General features: G+C 40.4%; 1 protein-coding gene across 1 annotated transcript in view; it reads left to right on the top strand.

The window, feature by feature from the left end:
* LOC117938046 (trichohyalin-like) overlaps positions 1 to 14,579 on the top strand; it is a 100,071-nt gene that overhangs the window by 43,378 nt on the left and 42,114 nt on the right. Inside the window, exons 8-12 of the mRNA XM_034862375.1 lie at positions 5,812 to 5,979; positions 7,654 to 7,833; positions 13,330 to 13,413; positions 13,781 to 13,948; positions 14,312 to 14,395. Coding sequence (XP_034718266.1) covers positions 5,812 to 5,979; positions 7,654 to 7,833; positions 13,330 to 13,413; positions 13,781 to 13,948; positions 14,312 to 14,395 — 684 coding nt within the window. The remainder of the gene's footprint in view (positions 1 to 5,811; positions 5,980 to 7,653; positions 7,834 to 13,329; positions 13,414 to 13,780; positions 13,949 to 14,311; positions 14,396 to 14,579) is intronic.

The raw sequence follows: 14,579 nt of genomic DNA on the forward strand, positions 1-14,579 counted from the left end.
ATCAGTGGTATCATCTCCATGGGAGTTTAGCTAACCACCGACCTCAGCGCTTTAGTTAGCCTATGAGGGAGCTTCTGCTGTAGCTGCTGCCATAACAAACCAACCCCCCCAAATCACAATGCATATACATTCACACACACACACATACACAGAGGGAGATCACACATCAGACTTACTTTCACCCATCATCTTCAGACAAGCCCTCTGCCATCAAAATATTGATATTTGGTATGTGTGTTTAATCTGTGCATACTGTCAATCATTACAGTGTGAGTATGGGCAATATCTGTATTCTCCAATGTGTTTATGAAGAGTAAGACATTGTGATGTTATCACATATTGTGTTCTTATGAGGATTATTCCACGCAAGATCACTCATAACTGATTTGGTAACAGTTTTAACAATCCAGGATCTTTGAGCAACAACAACACACATAGCACGGCTTTGTCTAAAATTAAAAGGGTGCTGTGCAGTTTTGGCCATTTCTTTGCTGTTTTCTCTTGTTTTGCTCGCAGGTTTCTCTATGAAGCTCCCCCTACAGCTTCGGAATAGATATTTGACAGCTCCTATGTTTATTTCTGTCTGACTCCTCGCTCGGTCAGTCTGTTGCTTCCTCTTTCTCTGTTCCTCCGACAATGCTTTCCTAGCTTTCTGCTTCTTTGTTATTATTATATATTTGGGAGCTTTTCTCCATTATTTGATAGTGGATAGAAAGGAAATGGGGAGAGAAATAGGTGGGATCACACGCAGCAAAGGACCGCAGGTCGGATTCAAACCCGGGCCGCTGCCAGGGACTCATCCTACATGGGTCTTACTAGGTGACCTAGAGGATGCCCCTTGAGCTTCTTTTTTGCTTTTGCTTTTTTGATATCACATGATCCTTCCTGGTGCTAAGGCGACTCGCCGGCCAAAAGTTGCATGGGTGGTTTTTGCGCTCACAGGCGCTAGGAGGGAGCAAGACGTCCACCATTCAACTCGAAAAAAAAGTCATATAACCATTCCAATGACTCCGAAGCTGTTCAGTTAAGGTAAATTAAGCTGAAAAAAACTGCATAGTTTTCCTTTACAGCCAGTGAATGAATATTCAGCCCTGACTGTTCAAGGCCAAGGCCAAGATGGTGTCTTTAAAGGACGAGCTAAGCGCCTTATTTAAGAGAAGGATGGAGAAATCATTATTTTTTTCCTTTTACCCAATATGTTGTTAATGTACACTACCTATTTATTTTTTTCCGTCGAGCACACAAGTACACCCCAGCATGTATAATACTGAAAAGCTTTGGAGCAAATTAAGAAAGGCATTGCATGGTGAAGCTTTGCTAAAATTATTGGTTGACCCCTGAGATTCTGTTAGCTAATTTAAGTATGCTGTCATAGAGCTTCAATCAGTTTTTTACCCACTTGTTTTTACACCTTTTCAATTATACAGATTACCAATGCTGCGTGAGCTTATTGAGCTGTGCTTTTGATTCAAAGGCACACCGGCCCATTGAGGCACAAGCACTGCCAGAAACACACAAAGTACACACCACTTGATCTGCATATCATTATGCTTCTGATCGAATGCCAAGGTTCTGCTGGAAAAAAGACATCAGAGGCAAATGGAGCGAAGATGTACACAACACCTGTAGGATTTGTGTTTGTGTGTTGTGTGTGTTTGTGCGCGTGTGCGCCCGTGAGAGAGGCAGCTGTGAAATCGGCACCTGTTTAATTGAATTAGCCTTGTTAATGTATTCATGCCGGCTGCCAAAAAAGCACGGCTTTAACGAGCTCGTTAGACCAATTAGTTAATTAATTGTCTGTATAGTCACAGCTTCCCAAAGAGCTGCGTCTTCATTATCTGATGGCTGCCGCCTGTTGGATCATCGAGAGTGCGCTGATAATGCATTGCTGTCACACTGCACTCATAACTGAGTGTGTGCGTCTACTCAAATGTCACATAATACTATGTGTAAATGCATTGTGTATGTGGTTCTTGTGCAGAGACACTGGTACGTGCATGAATGCTTGTCTATATGTATATGTACATGTCTGTGTGTAGGAGGCTCAGAATATGGCGGCCAATATCAGTGTGCATATTGCAGTGAAAGGTTATGTGGGGGCCGTCACTCCCACAGGTAAAGACAGAGCAGTCCTCCTAGCCACTTTCTAATCTCTCTTTTATTAGAAGTTAATATCTTCCCTGCTCTTTCTCACTCCACACTCCCACCTGCTTAGAAATGGCCCCGCTCTATCTTTTTAATTCAATTATATTAGCCACCCCTCTCTCTCTCTGTGCCCATAACTCTGCAACTCACATCTCTCTCTCTCTCTCTTTCTTTTCTGTCTGTCTCTTTCCATCTCACCCCCTCCTTCCTTTGTCCTCAAATGTTCCATTTCTATTTGTAATCTGAGATGGAGGATAGGCTTTGGCCAATCAACGATTTGCGCAAGCCGTTCTCCATTTCTCCTCTCCTCCGCCTTGGTGGCAAAAACATTCGATGGCTAGGAGGAGAGAATAAAGGATACAGGAGGAGAAAAAGCATTAGGCGGGGGAGCAGGAGCTGAGGGGAGGACCCCAGGGGCGAAACCTTAATTGCTAAAGTAATGAGACTTGATCAGATTGAGGCTTCTCTCTCAATAGGGACTCTACGAATATGAAAGTCCAAGGCTTAAGCACTAATTTGAAATGAAATCAAAATCTGATATTCTTTCTTCAGGACTTCCAGCCAAGATCCAATACTCCCCCACTGGAGAATTAAGACTTTACACAGACCACATGGGAACTTTTAATCATCTCTGATACTGGCGGATTTGGAGTCGAGAAAAGTCACCGTAGTATATTAATTATGTAACAATATTACGCAGGTCTCAAAGTCAGTGGCTAAAGACCTTGGTCTAAAGGAAGGATTATGACAGACATTGTGATCTTTAACTAGCTGCGTCATGGATAGATAGCAGGGAACATACAGTGGCAATTAAGTAGAAGACTTGATTCTTAAAACATTAAAATAAATTATATAAGCAAAAATACTTGTTGACCAGTAAGTAACAGAACATTATCTAAACATGCCAGATTACAATTGGAAAAAGTTACAGTATATGTCACTGCAGGCACTTGAGAGATGAGAGAATCCATGCTGTCACTGTAGCAATATTCACACACTGCTGCATCAGCCATAAACTCATTTTCGAATGCACCCACCGGCTTTACTCCAAATCTAGCTACAGTACACAACTTAAAGATGGCACTGAATAATCACTGTTTGTAATAAATATTACATTGTTATCCATATGTACTCTTGTATGCACTTGTCTTCACACGTAGTTGAAATCCATCACGTGTTTACCAACCTAGTTAATTAACCAATCCTGATTTAAAACCTATATTATATTATTTAGTTAAGCATACATGACATTTTTACAGCTGAGATGTCAAAACTTTGGTGCTTAATATCAGAGGATACATACAGATACAAACATATGTTATACATTACTCTACAAAATGCTGTCTCATGAGGAACTAGAGGGAAGTTGAGAGTTGAAATGTCCTCAAACTGGAAACAAAGCCACACAGTATACTGTGAGGTAACCAACTGTGTAGTTTACCTGGCACATCCAATACAGACACAAACATGATTTGATGCTCAGCTCCTTTTTTTGACAAAGTAATTGGTTGATGAAAATCTCTGATTTGGTTTTACTTTTATTTATGTGATTGTGTTTTTGTCTGACCCGTCTCGCATGGTGTTCAGTTTAGCAAAAATTCTGAAAACGATTCGGTTACACTCTCATTCTTTAGAGAAATAACTTCTCAACAAAGAGAGGGCTCGAGAGTGTTGCACACACAGCACAGCCACAGTGGATTGCTACATAAACCTGAAAGAATCTTACCAAGTAACATAGAAGTTTAATATATAGAAGAGACTCTTTCATTTCAGAGTAAAGAAAATGCACAGAGAGTCAAGTTATGTTAAAAAGTAAGGATATAGGTTCATGGTGGCAACTTTAGATAATTTACTGTATATAATGTCTATTGCATATGAAATATGGGCCTGATATTAGTACAGTAAAACAGTTACAGTAGTTGCATGTAAGGGAGATATTGCTTTAACTTGGTTTAACATTGATGGTGATAATATTTAAATTGCATAGAAAATATGCTCTTCTGCTTCATAATTGCTTTTCACCTGAAATTCACACCTTATTGTCTCAGTTTTGTGAAACTCATTTTATTTCCCAATAGTCACACTGAAATTGGAGGAATATCCAGATTAAAGAGTTGTTTTTAATTCATTTTTGCAACTGCCCCATTGCTTATAATTGTTACCATCCATTAGACATGCTGTAGATGAGTTAACTGCATTAAAGACCACCTTTAGCTCTCTGTTACAATAGGTTGGATGATAGATATACTGCATCGTTTGCAGAGAGCAGCCAGAGGTGGGCTGTGTCCGTGCCAAGACACAAGTCCAGGACATCGGTCCGATGTTAGAGGAGAAGTAAAGAAGGACACTGTAGGTACAATGTGTGTGTTTGTTTGAGTTTGTATTGCGTGTGTTCACAAATCTTAAATGGACCAGTGTGACAAAGTTGTGCGTGTATATGTGAATGTGTTTGTCATTGTGTTGACTGTCTGCGGAGCCTCCTTACTAATCTAACACAGGGCTCATTTCACACAGCGCTAATGAATAGGGGCTAGGGGTTCTGAACCACAAGCCCACACACACTCACATTCATGCACGGGGTGAGGAGTTCAACCACAATCCGTATCTATCCCCCAATAATAATAAGTCAGGCTCTATTTTGTGTACAGTAAGGCACAGCAACATTTATTTAGTTGTAGTTTTCATGTGTACATAAATATGTTTTATTGTGTCGTAGTAAAAAGTAATGTTGCTGTAGGTGATAAATTTGTTGAGGTTGATGATGAGAATGTTTCAGTTTTACATGCTACTATAAATATCACATAGTCATGATTAGACTACAGTCCGATTATTTGTATAATTGATATCAGTGGCTAAAGGACCTCACACGAAACTCGATGAAGTTGTTGTTTTCACAATTATCTTTAAAACATCTGCCAACATCACTCTGACTTCCCACAGTGATCAGTTCGAACTGGTGCTCCGGAGATCTGCCGTGCACAAGATCTTGACTATTACAAGATGCTTGGCCTGAGATATATTCTTGTACTTATCACACAGTAGCGACACAAATTTTAATAATTACGTGTCCGGGTAAGCTCAGATGGTAGAGCAGGCGCACATACTGTATATAGAGGCTTAATCCTCGGTGCAGCGGCTGCGGGTTGGAACCCTCTGCTGCATGTCAATCCCCCTTTCTCTCTCCCCCCTTTTTATCTTTATCTATCCTATGAGAATAAAGGCCTAAAATGCCCCCAAAAAAGGAGGGAAAAAAATAATTGGAATAATTACTTTTTTATGCTAAGGGTTGTAGCCAGCTAAAATAAGTAAAGTGACTAACGGACAACATGTAAGCATAATGTAAAATGTACAAATTAAGTCATTAACATTGATATGAAACTAACTTATGTTGACAATTATTTAGGCTCGGTGGAAGTATCAGCTACTCACAGTATCACAGTAGCTAATGTTAAAGTAAAAGGATGCTCTCCAAGCATACTACTTTTGTTTGCATGTTTGGCATCTGCATGGACACAGGCAGATACAACCCACAGGCTGTAGTAGTAGTGAATACACACAGTTGTGTGTGTGTGTGTGTGTGTGTGTGTGTGTGTGTGTGTGTGTGTGTGTGTGTGTGTGTGTGTGTGTGTGTGTGTGTGTGTGTGTGTGTGTGTGTGTGTATTTTAGATGAAAGAGAGAGAGGAGCATGTGAGGCACCTGGACCAGGATGTGGTTGGTTTGCGAGCCACACATGACTCTCTGAAGGGAACCTTGGCTATGAAGGCGAAACACACACAACAGCTGGTCCAAGACATCGCACAACTCAAAGAAAGCCGGGCTTTACTGCAGAGCAAAGTAGGTAACACACTCTCTTTTCTCTCTCTCTCTCTCTCTCTCACTCACTCACTAACACACACACACACACACACACACACACACACACACATGCACACGCATCAGGGGAGCTCTACTTAAATAGGGAACAGAATTGGGCAACCTTCTCTAAATCAAATCCAGTCAGGTACATCAGGGAATTCTCTTCATTTTTTACTTCCTTCACAGTTAATCATCCATCCTTCTTCCCCTCCTCCTCCGCCTTCCCTCTCTGGCCCTCTCTCCATATTTAATAACTCATCGCCACCATCTTAGCTCCGCAGAGGGTTCCTTCATTGTAAAATAAAGAACCATGTTCGTGTGAACATCACTTAGCCAAGAGAAGGGAGTAAGAGTGGGGGAGGGGTTAAATGTTTTTCTGTCTTTCTTTTGTCCGTTCAGTATTTTTTCGTCATATTCTTTTTCTTGCCTTTCTTTTCCTCTCTCATCTCCCTTGTCCAGCCTCGCCCTCGCCCCAATGAGAACCAATAATAATGTATGGGAACATTAAAGAGTCATACGCATGATGAATGGAATGGCCTTTAGGTTTCTCTCGTTGTCCTTTTCCTCTTTCTTATAATTCTCTCTCTCTGTCTCACTCCCACAGTATTTCTTTCTCTCTCCTTCTTTTACTTCCATCTCTCGCCCCCGCCAGGTATATCAATGTGACATGTGACGGTGCTGTGTTTTAGGCTTAAATTACCCATTTACTGTGTCCTTGACCAAGCCAAGTCATTCATCTGCTCCCAGTGTTTTGGAGCAGGTGCCCGCCCGCCAACTAAACCAAGTATGTTCAATATAAAACCATTCTAGTTACTCGCAATACTTGAAAGACTCTCTTAGATTATGACTTCACGGCCTTACTTTCAGCACTAACTTCATTTCCCTGTTACCTCAAGGACATCATTGGTGTATTGCTGGTTCATATCAGAGTCCAAATTAATTTACGCAATTGACACAAAAAGCTGATCGACACACCTAAACAGGAACTAACATACAGCCTAGTGCAGACAAGATGCATTGAGCCATATCAGACGTTACGGTAATATTTATGCTTTTACAGCCCTAAGTATTATCAGTGACACATCAGACATTTTGAACTGTTTACATCCGCAGTCATTTGACACTGGTTCCTGTCAGCCATTGCAGTGGTGTGTGCACATGAGACTGGCAGCATGATTTCGGTGTACCTACTGCATTGAAGAAATTTGGGGTTTTCCAAGGACGCGTTCTCATAATAGCATACTCTTAATCTTTTCTGATGCGGAGCACAGAAAAAAGGACGATGACTCTCTGTGAGCTTTGTCCTTACGTTTGAGAAACACTACACTAAGTGTCCTACGACTTTATGATGTGTAGTCAAGCAGTTTTATTGGTCCTGAGTAAAAGCAGAAACTGTAGAGTTGCCCAGCCTGGCACAAAGCCTTTATGATGTTCCTTTTCACTGCTATGGAGACAGAGCCGAGGCGATTGTCCCTAAATTATACTTACATCTGCTTTTCCTCCTGCTCGGAGCATGTCGTAACTGTTCACCCACTCTCGGTCTCTTCTTCCTACAGCTGCCCGCATGCCTGTGAATGTCCCTCTCTCAGCCTTTTGGAGGGGGTTCAAACCACTGTACTAAAATACTGTACTTATTCACCTCTCTCCCCTCAGTTACAAACAGGCGAGTGCATGTTGAGTGACATCAGTGAAACCCTGAATCAGACCAAAACCAGCCTGGACGCGGAAAGACAGCAGAGGCAGCAGATCCAAGACCAGTTGAACCATGCCAACAAAGAGATAGACCGTCTGCAGCAGGAGATAGCACATGTGCGTCACACCACTCAAAAGAAGGTAATTGGTTTCTTCCTCCAAATGTTGAATTATAAATTCTTGCAAAACTTTGCCCGTCCTAACTTTACCATTGTATTGTAACACCTAGAAGTGTGCATTTAAGCTCCCTGTTGTTGGCGATGTATTGTTGACATTGACACATTATCAGCAGGTTCTTTCGCTCAAAAGGTTAAGAAACACAAATGTTAACACAAAGTGGACAATGTCAGGAAGAAAGGGTTAAACTGAAAATACGCAATTTCTACAGGATTGAGATGAAATATAATATTCACTTTAATGCAATGCATTGTCTTTTCCCACAATGGGGCTGATAAGAAGGGTCGTACAGGTGAGGGATTCATTTAAATATTCAATTTTCAAATGTAATATTCACTGTGACAGGCATTGTCTATTTCTACTTGATAATAAGGTTTTAGATAATAGGTAATGGGATGTTCTGATATTTAGAGCCTTAATATAAAAACACACACTTTTGACGAAGACAGACTTGACATACAATTGCATTGTTCTGCTGAAATGGGATTTTTCCCCCAGCTAGGACTAAAGTACAACTCAAAACTCACGTTCATATATTGCCTGTTAGAGATTTTTATGATCTGCCGTACCACAAGCATATGTTAGAGCCCACATATTTGTATTTAATCTTTCATTAACCATGTTAGAAATATACCTTTCTCTAAGCCATTGGTGATTTTCAAGGTCTTGCTGCTGTATTTGTACAAAAAAGGAAAGCCGCACACGATGAGGTTAAGTCCTCTTCGTGTGCCGGCCCGCTTGACAGGCTGATTTTAAAATATTTTTAGGGTTAGGGTCAATATTTTGTCAGCTTTCACTGAGGCTTTGTTACAGTCTCTGAGTATATAGTGTGCTTGTTAAAAGATCACATGCTCTGTAGCTCATGTTATATTGCAACAAATGGGCTTTGGATAAAAGAATTAAAAAAAACAAACTTTTAATTAACCATTTTAGAGCATATTTTTGACCTCTCGTAATTCACTCTTGGGCAGTGAACATTGATTCTGTTGCCAATCTGCTGGATGGAAGCAAACTGTTGCATTAGTATTTCACAAGTCTGCACTGTACAAATATGTAAGATTGGTCTAATCTTTAGTTGTGTGTGTGTTTAGTTGTGGGTGTACACTGTGCAATTAGCTATACTGTGTGTGTGTGTGTGTGTGTGTGTGTGTGTGTGTGTGTGCGACTATTACACTCTGTCCAAGGATCTGGTTTCTGCTCCACATCTGGCCCTGCTTTATGCACTAAAACAGTTTTTTCTCTCTCTCTCTCGCGCTCTCTCGCTCTCACTCACTCACTCACTCTCTCACTCTCTCACTCTCTCACACACACACACAATACGCTTTGGACTCATTCATGGACAGTAGTTGGTGTATTAAAAATAGAGTGTTCCTGCCACCACTTGAATATACTGTAAGTGAAACTGAGAGAACTTTTGTAATAAGTATTAAGTATTTTTCCTCTGCAGCGCTAAATGTCTTAACATTAGCACAGCTGAACAAATACTGTCAACACGCTCTCCTTCATCGTAAATGTATTCTGCTGATTCACTCTCCTTCTTACTCTCTCCCTTCTCACTAAGGCTTCTTTGCTCAGAAGGATAGGAAAGCAGTTTGCTTTCTATCTAAAGAATGAGTTGTACACCCACTTTTTTTTCTAAATCACTGAATTGGGGTGTAGAATAGGACATGTAGTAGAGAATTGGGAGGACAGGTCTGACTTAAAGGCACAACTCACCCAAAGAACAAAAATACATGTTCCTCTTACCTGTAGTGCTATTGATTGATCTAGATTGTTCTGGTGCAAGGTGCCCAGTGCTGGAGATGTCTGCCTTTTCTCCAATAGAACTAGAAGACACTCGGCTGGTGGTGTTTAATCCACCAAGAAGTAGAGTAAGCTTCCTTCTGTGCAGTGACATGCTTGGCGGGTGTAGTTTGCTAGAAAGAAAATAATTCCTGCTTGCAAAAAAGTAACTGTAATTTTGAGTAACTGGGTCCTAATTTGCTGTTGAGTAGTTCAAATGATTTTTTTGGTGCTTTGAGCACCACAAGCTGAGTGCCATCTAGTTCCATTATAATGGAGAGAAGACAAACATCTCTACGGCTGATTTATCCCAACACTGGGCAACTCACACCAAAACAGATCTAGATTAAGAAATACCACTACAGTGAAGAGGGAAGAGGAAAAATATGTGTTTTTCATTTTTTGTGTCAACTGTCTCTTCTTTGCGGTCAACAGCAAATAAGTTTCTGTTTTATTGTTTTTAACTGTTATCATTTAGCACTGATTTAGACAATCATAACATCATCATCTGTGTCAAGAAAAGCAACAAAAGTGGCGTGGGGAAATTCACCAAATAAAGCAGATGTTGATGTGCTTTTTTTGCGTAAAACTATTTTCGATCCAAAAATCCTCCTTAACGTCATTTTTAATCCGCTTATCTTTTATGTATCTGTATCCCTTTCCACTTGTTCTCCATCCCTATTGGTAGTTCTCTCCACCTCACTAACTCAGACACGTCCCCGTCATGCAAATGGCCACATGTTGCTGTAGTTTAAACATGTGGTGAAAGTGTTCCAAACTCCCCCACTGAGGAACTTGGAAGTAGTGAAGCCATTAACATGACAAGGGGCTTTGTCTCAGAGATGATCTGCTTCATCTTCTCACAACCTGAAGTCGCTTGCACGGTTTTCTGGAGGCTCCTCTGTTAAATGTTACGGTCATAAATGCACACAGGAGGGACGGGGGGGACGGGGGTGCAGACGAGCAAGGCAGACGGATGGATTTAGTGTGAGAAATGTGGAAAAAGGGAGAGAGGTTGTAGGATGTGGGCGGGAAGGAATCTTGAGATAAGGGATAATAGGAGAAACCTTTTGATCAAATGGGTAGAGTTTTCAGTTGGGCTGTGGCGATGAGATTTGGGACAGTTGTCACCGCATTTGGCCATTTCATCTTAGATTTGTTCGGGGGGGGCATTGCTATGTGAATGTTAAGGCCTTTATATCTGATGGTTATTGTTTTATTCTGAATACGCTAGTGGGAGCTGATCAATGACTCAAATCCACATAGCAACTATTCAAAGCAGAAGAGAAGGAAAAAAGCAAACACAAAAAGCAATTTTGTTCCATTTTGCTCCAGCGTGAGAACTTGTTGTGTTACTCATTTTCAATTCTGTGTATGTCTTATAGATGCAGCATGACAACACGTTCTGTGAAAGTTAGTTCCATGTGTGATGGCCAATCATTTTATTTATTGTTAACACTCCAGCACAGTGTGTCCCCAGCATCCCCACTGGGACATAAAGTAAATGCACTCATGGTTGTCCTATAAAGCGTGCTGGACATGATCATTCACATTGTATACTTTTTTAAATGGGAGAGCGAAAGCAATCAAGACTGAAAGGAGACAGAAAGAAAGAACAAGCACTGTTGTGGAAGGTTGTTCAAGCCTTTAAGGTTGGACTTGGACAAACATTGGTCCCGCTCACAACACTTCACAACCATCAGAATAGCTTACTTAGTTGTTGTTGTTTTTTACTCTCCCTGCTTTCTCTCTTCAGCTCTCTTATTGCTCATTTCTTATCTTGCCTTGCCATTTCTCCCTTTCATCCCCCCCACCCACCCATCACTACCCCCCAACCCCAAATATTATTTCTCCCCCTCCTGTCGTCCTCTCCCCCTTTATTTCTCCCTCTCTTTATCTTGTCATTGCCTGTCAGTAGGGATTCTGTCTGAGTGTTGTGTGCGTGCGTATGTGTGAACACATTGAGACTGAGATACACTTAAGAGCTCATTGATTTAAAAATACCTTCGATATTGGAGGTCCCCTCCTGCAGATTCGTTCAGAAGCTTATCAGACACGCATAGACATCCACGTAGAGATATGCATAAACCAAAGCTCCACTCCAAAGTTTCTACTTAAACTTTGTGATTGACCTAGTTAGAGTGTCGTTTTGACAAGTTGTCTGTTTTGACACGACATCCTCCGGTGTTTATCAACATCCATTTTGCCTATCGCACACTCACATTGGGAATTCTCACACACACACACACACACACACACATACACACACACACACACACGCTCTCTCTCTCTCTCTCTCTCTCTCAAAAGATACATCAAGCTAAGATTTAAAAAATGGGCGTAATGTTAGTGTTGTGCTTGCTATGGGTAAGTGGAAGGACTTGTATTTGTACAATTGAATGAATGTTTTGGTCATTTATTTTAGTGTGTGCGCAAATGTGTCCATTCAATGCAAAACACACGCTCTTATATTATTCCCGTCCAGGGCATGTTTACTTGAGGACTCATTTGTGATTTAGCTGCTTCTTGCATGGCAGTGTGTGTGCAGTGTTTTGCCGTAGCTCAGGTTTAGTGGGTTTAGCAAACCTGGTCGCTGACGGCCAGAGGTGGGAGGTCAAAGAGCCAAGTTAACTCCATCAATCCCCCAGGACAGTTACAAACGAGCCCTCAACTCTGGTCAAAACAATCCCTGGATCATGCAGGACGCACAGGAGGTGGGGAGGGATGGAGAAAGAGGGAGTAAGCATTTGACTCAGTTTGGCATTAGTGAGTGAGTGAGTGAGAGTGTGTGTGTGTGCGCTATAAAGTGTGTATATATATATATATATATACTGTATATATATATATATATATATATATATATATATATATATATATATATAGCTTGAAAGTGGAAAAAAATTGTTATTATTAGTCATATTATTTATAATGTCATTAATTTACGTTGTGGAATAAGAGAAGGTGGCTGTGGTTTGATCCCCATTTTATTCAGTACATACAGAAAATGAACTCATCTCTATATTACTAAATAACTGTCCAATAGGAGACTCCATAGGAGTCCTTTTTTGGATATGTCCTGGCATGCCTAAAGGAAAGCTTTAGCATCTTGACATCTAGCATTTTGGCTGACCAAAACCAGGAAAAAATGCAGACTTACTAAACACAGACGGAAGAGATAAAATAAACTAAATGTCTTAAACATTTCCCCAACAACGTTTTGAGGCATCACACACACATAAAAAATAGTGCAGACACACACACACAAACACACACACACACACACACACACACAAACACAAACTTGGCATAGAACTGAGGTGGGTAATTAGGGAAGGTCGCTAAGGAAACAGACAAACACAAGCAATCGTCAGACATACTGTAAACTCAGGAGAAGTATAAATAACTGTTTCTCTGTATGTAGCGCCAATCCACCCACCACCACCGCTACCTTAAACACAAATAAGAAAACAAGACTGGAATATGTTATCTCAACTTTTGTAACCAATGACCCAAGTTCCCCTGCTCCCTGAGATATGGTTTGTGTTGCCATGATTCAAGGAGATATGATCCTTTACATTATGTCAGAATATCATAAAAAAAAACACCTGCGTTTTTTAATAAAAGAAAAACATTGTCCAACAATCTCAAACCATGAGAAATGTGTTTTTTGTTTTCCAGATTCAGAAGAGGGAACATAAGATGTGCACGCTTGTGACGGAGCTTACAGAGAGTAAGAAGCAGCACTCTGACTGTCAGAAAGAGGCAAGAACAACAGCTTCATTATTCACCAAATTGAAAGAAATGTTAATGCTCATGATTCATATTAATGTTAACTGTGTTTAAAGAGCATTGCATTGTTAATTCCACTATCAAATAAATGTACTGCACTGTAATTTTTTTATTTGATGTTGGAATTAAAATTTAAAATAAATTCAATTATGCTTTTTATCTATTGCACATTAGGTAACGTTGAGTGGGTTATGTGATCCTAGAATTAACATTATTGTATTACTTTAGCATTTAAGGGTGTTATTTAAAGTAAGTTTAAATCTTTTTTTGTGGGTTTTGTAAATTACTGTAGGATTGTAGCACTGTCTGAAGTGGCTCAATTTGATTGCATACTTCCCAGTTGCTCCGGAGAGAGAAGGCTTTGGAGAAACTGAGCAAGGAGAGGGATGAGCTTAGAGCCAAGATGAAGGACCAGAGCAGAGAGTCTGTCCACCTCAGCCAGACCAAAGAGAGACTGGAGGCTGACTTGGCTCTGAGCCATGAGAAACTCCACACCTCGCACCTGGAGGTCCATCTCTCTCTCTCTCTCTCTCTCTCTCTCTCTCTCTCTCTCTCTCTCTCTCTCTCTCTCTCTCTCTCTCTCTCTCTCTCTCTCTCTCTCTCTCTCTCTCTCTCTCTCTCTCGTATATGTATGTATAAATACTGTATATAAATGTGTGTGTGTATATATATACATATACTGTGTGTCTATATATATACTCTGTGTGTATGTGTGTGTATATATACAGTATATACATGTGTGTATATGTATATGTATATACTGTTTATGTATGTATGTGTGTATATGTGTATATATGTGTATCTATAAAGTATATATATTATTTAAGTAGGTATACTGTATATATAAAATATGTATATTCTGTGTGTTCAGGTTCGAAGCAGAGATGAGTTAATTGTGCAGTTAAGAGCTGAAATGAAGGCCGCTGGACAGAAGCATCAAAGGAAGCAGGAACAGGTGTGGTGGCATGTTTGTGTCTGCATGTTGATTTGCACTGTTCTTTCCTGTTCTTTCCTGTTCTTTCCTGTCCTTTCCTGTTCTTTCCTGTCCTTTTTTTACCATTTATATCGGTCCATCTCCTTTTTGGGGCTTTTCCGACTGTATTTCTCTAACTGTTCTCTGATTATTGAGTATATATTCA

This window comes from Etheostoma cragini, chromosome 22, assembly GCF_013103735.1.
Source record: "Etheostoma cragini isolate CJK2018 chromosome 22, CSU_Ecrag_1.0, whole genome shotgun sequence".
Classification (NCBI taxonomy): Eukaryota; Metazoa; Chordata; class Actinopteri; order Perciformes; family Percidae; genus Etheostoma; species Etheostoma cragini.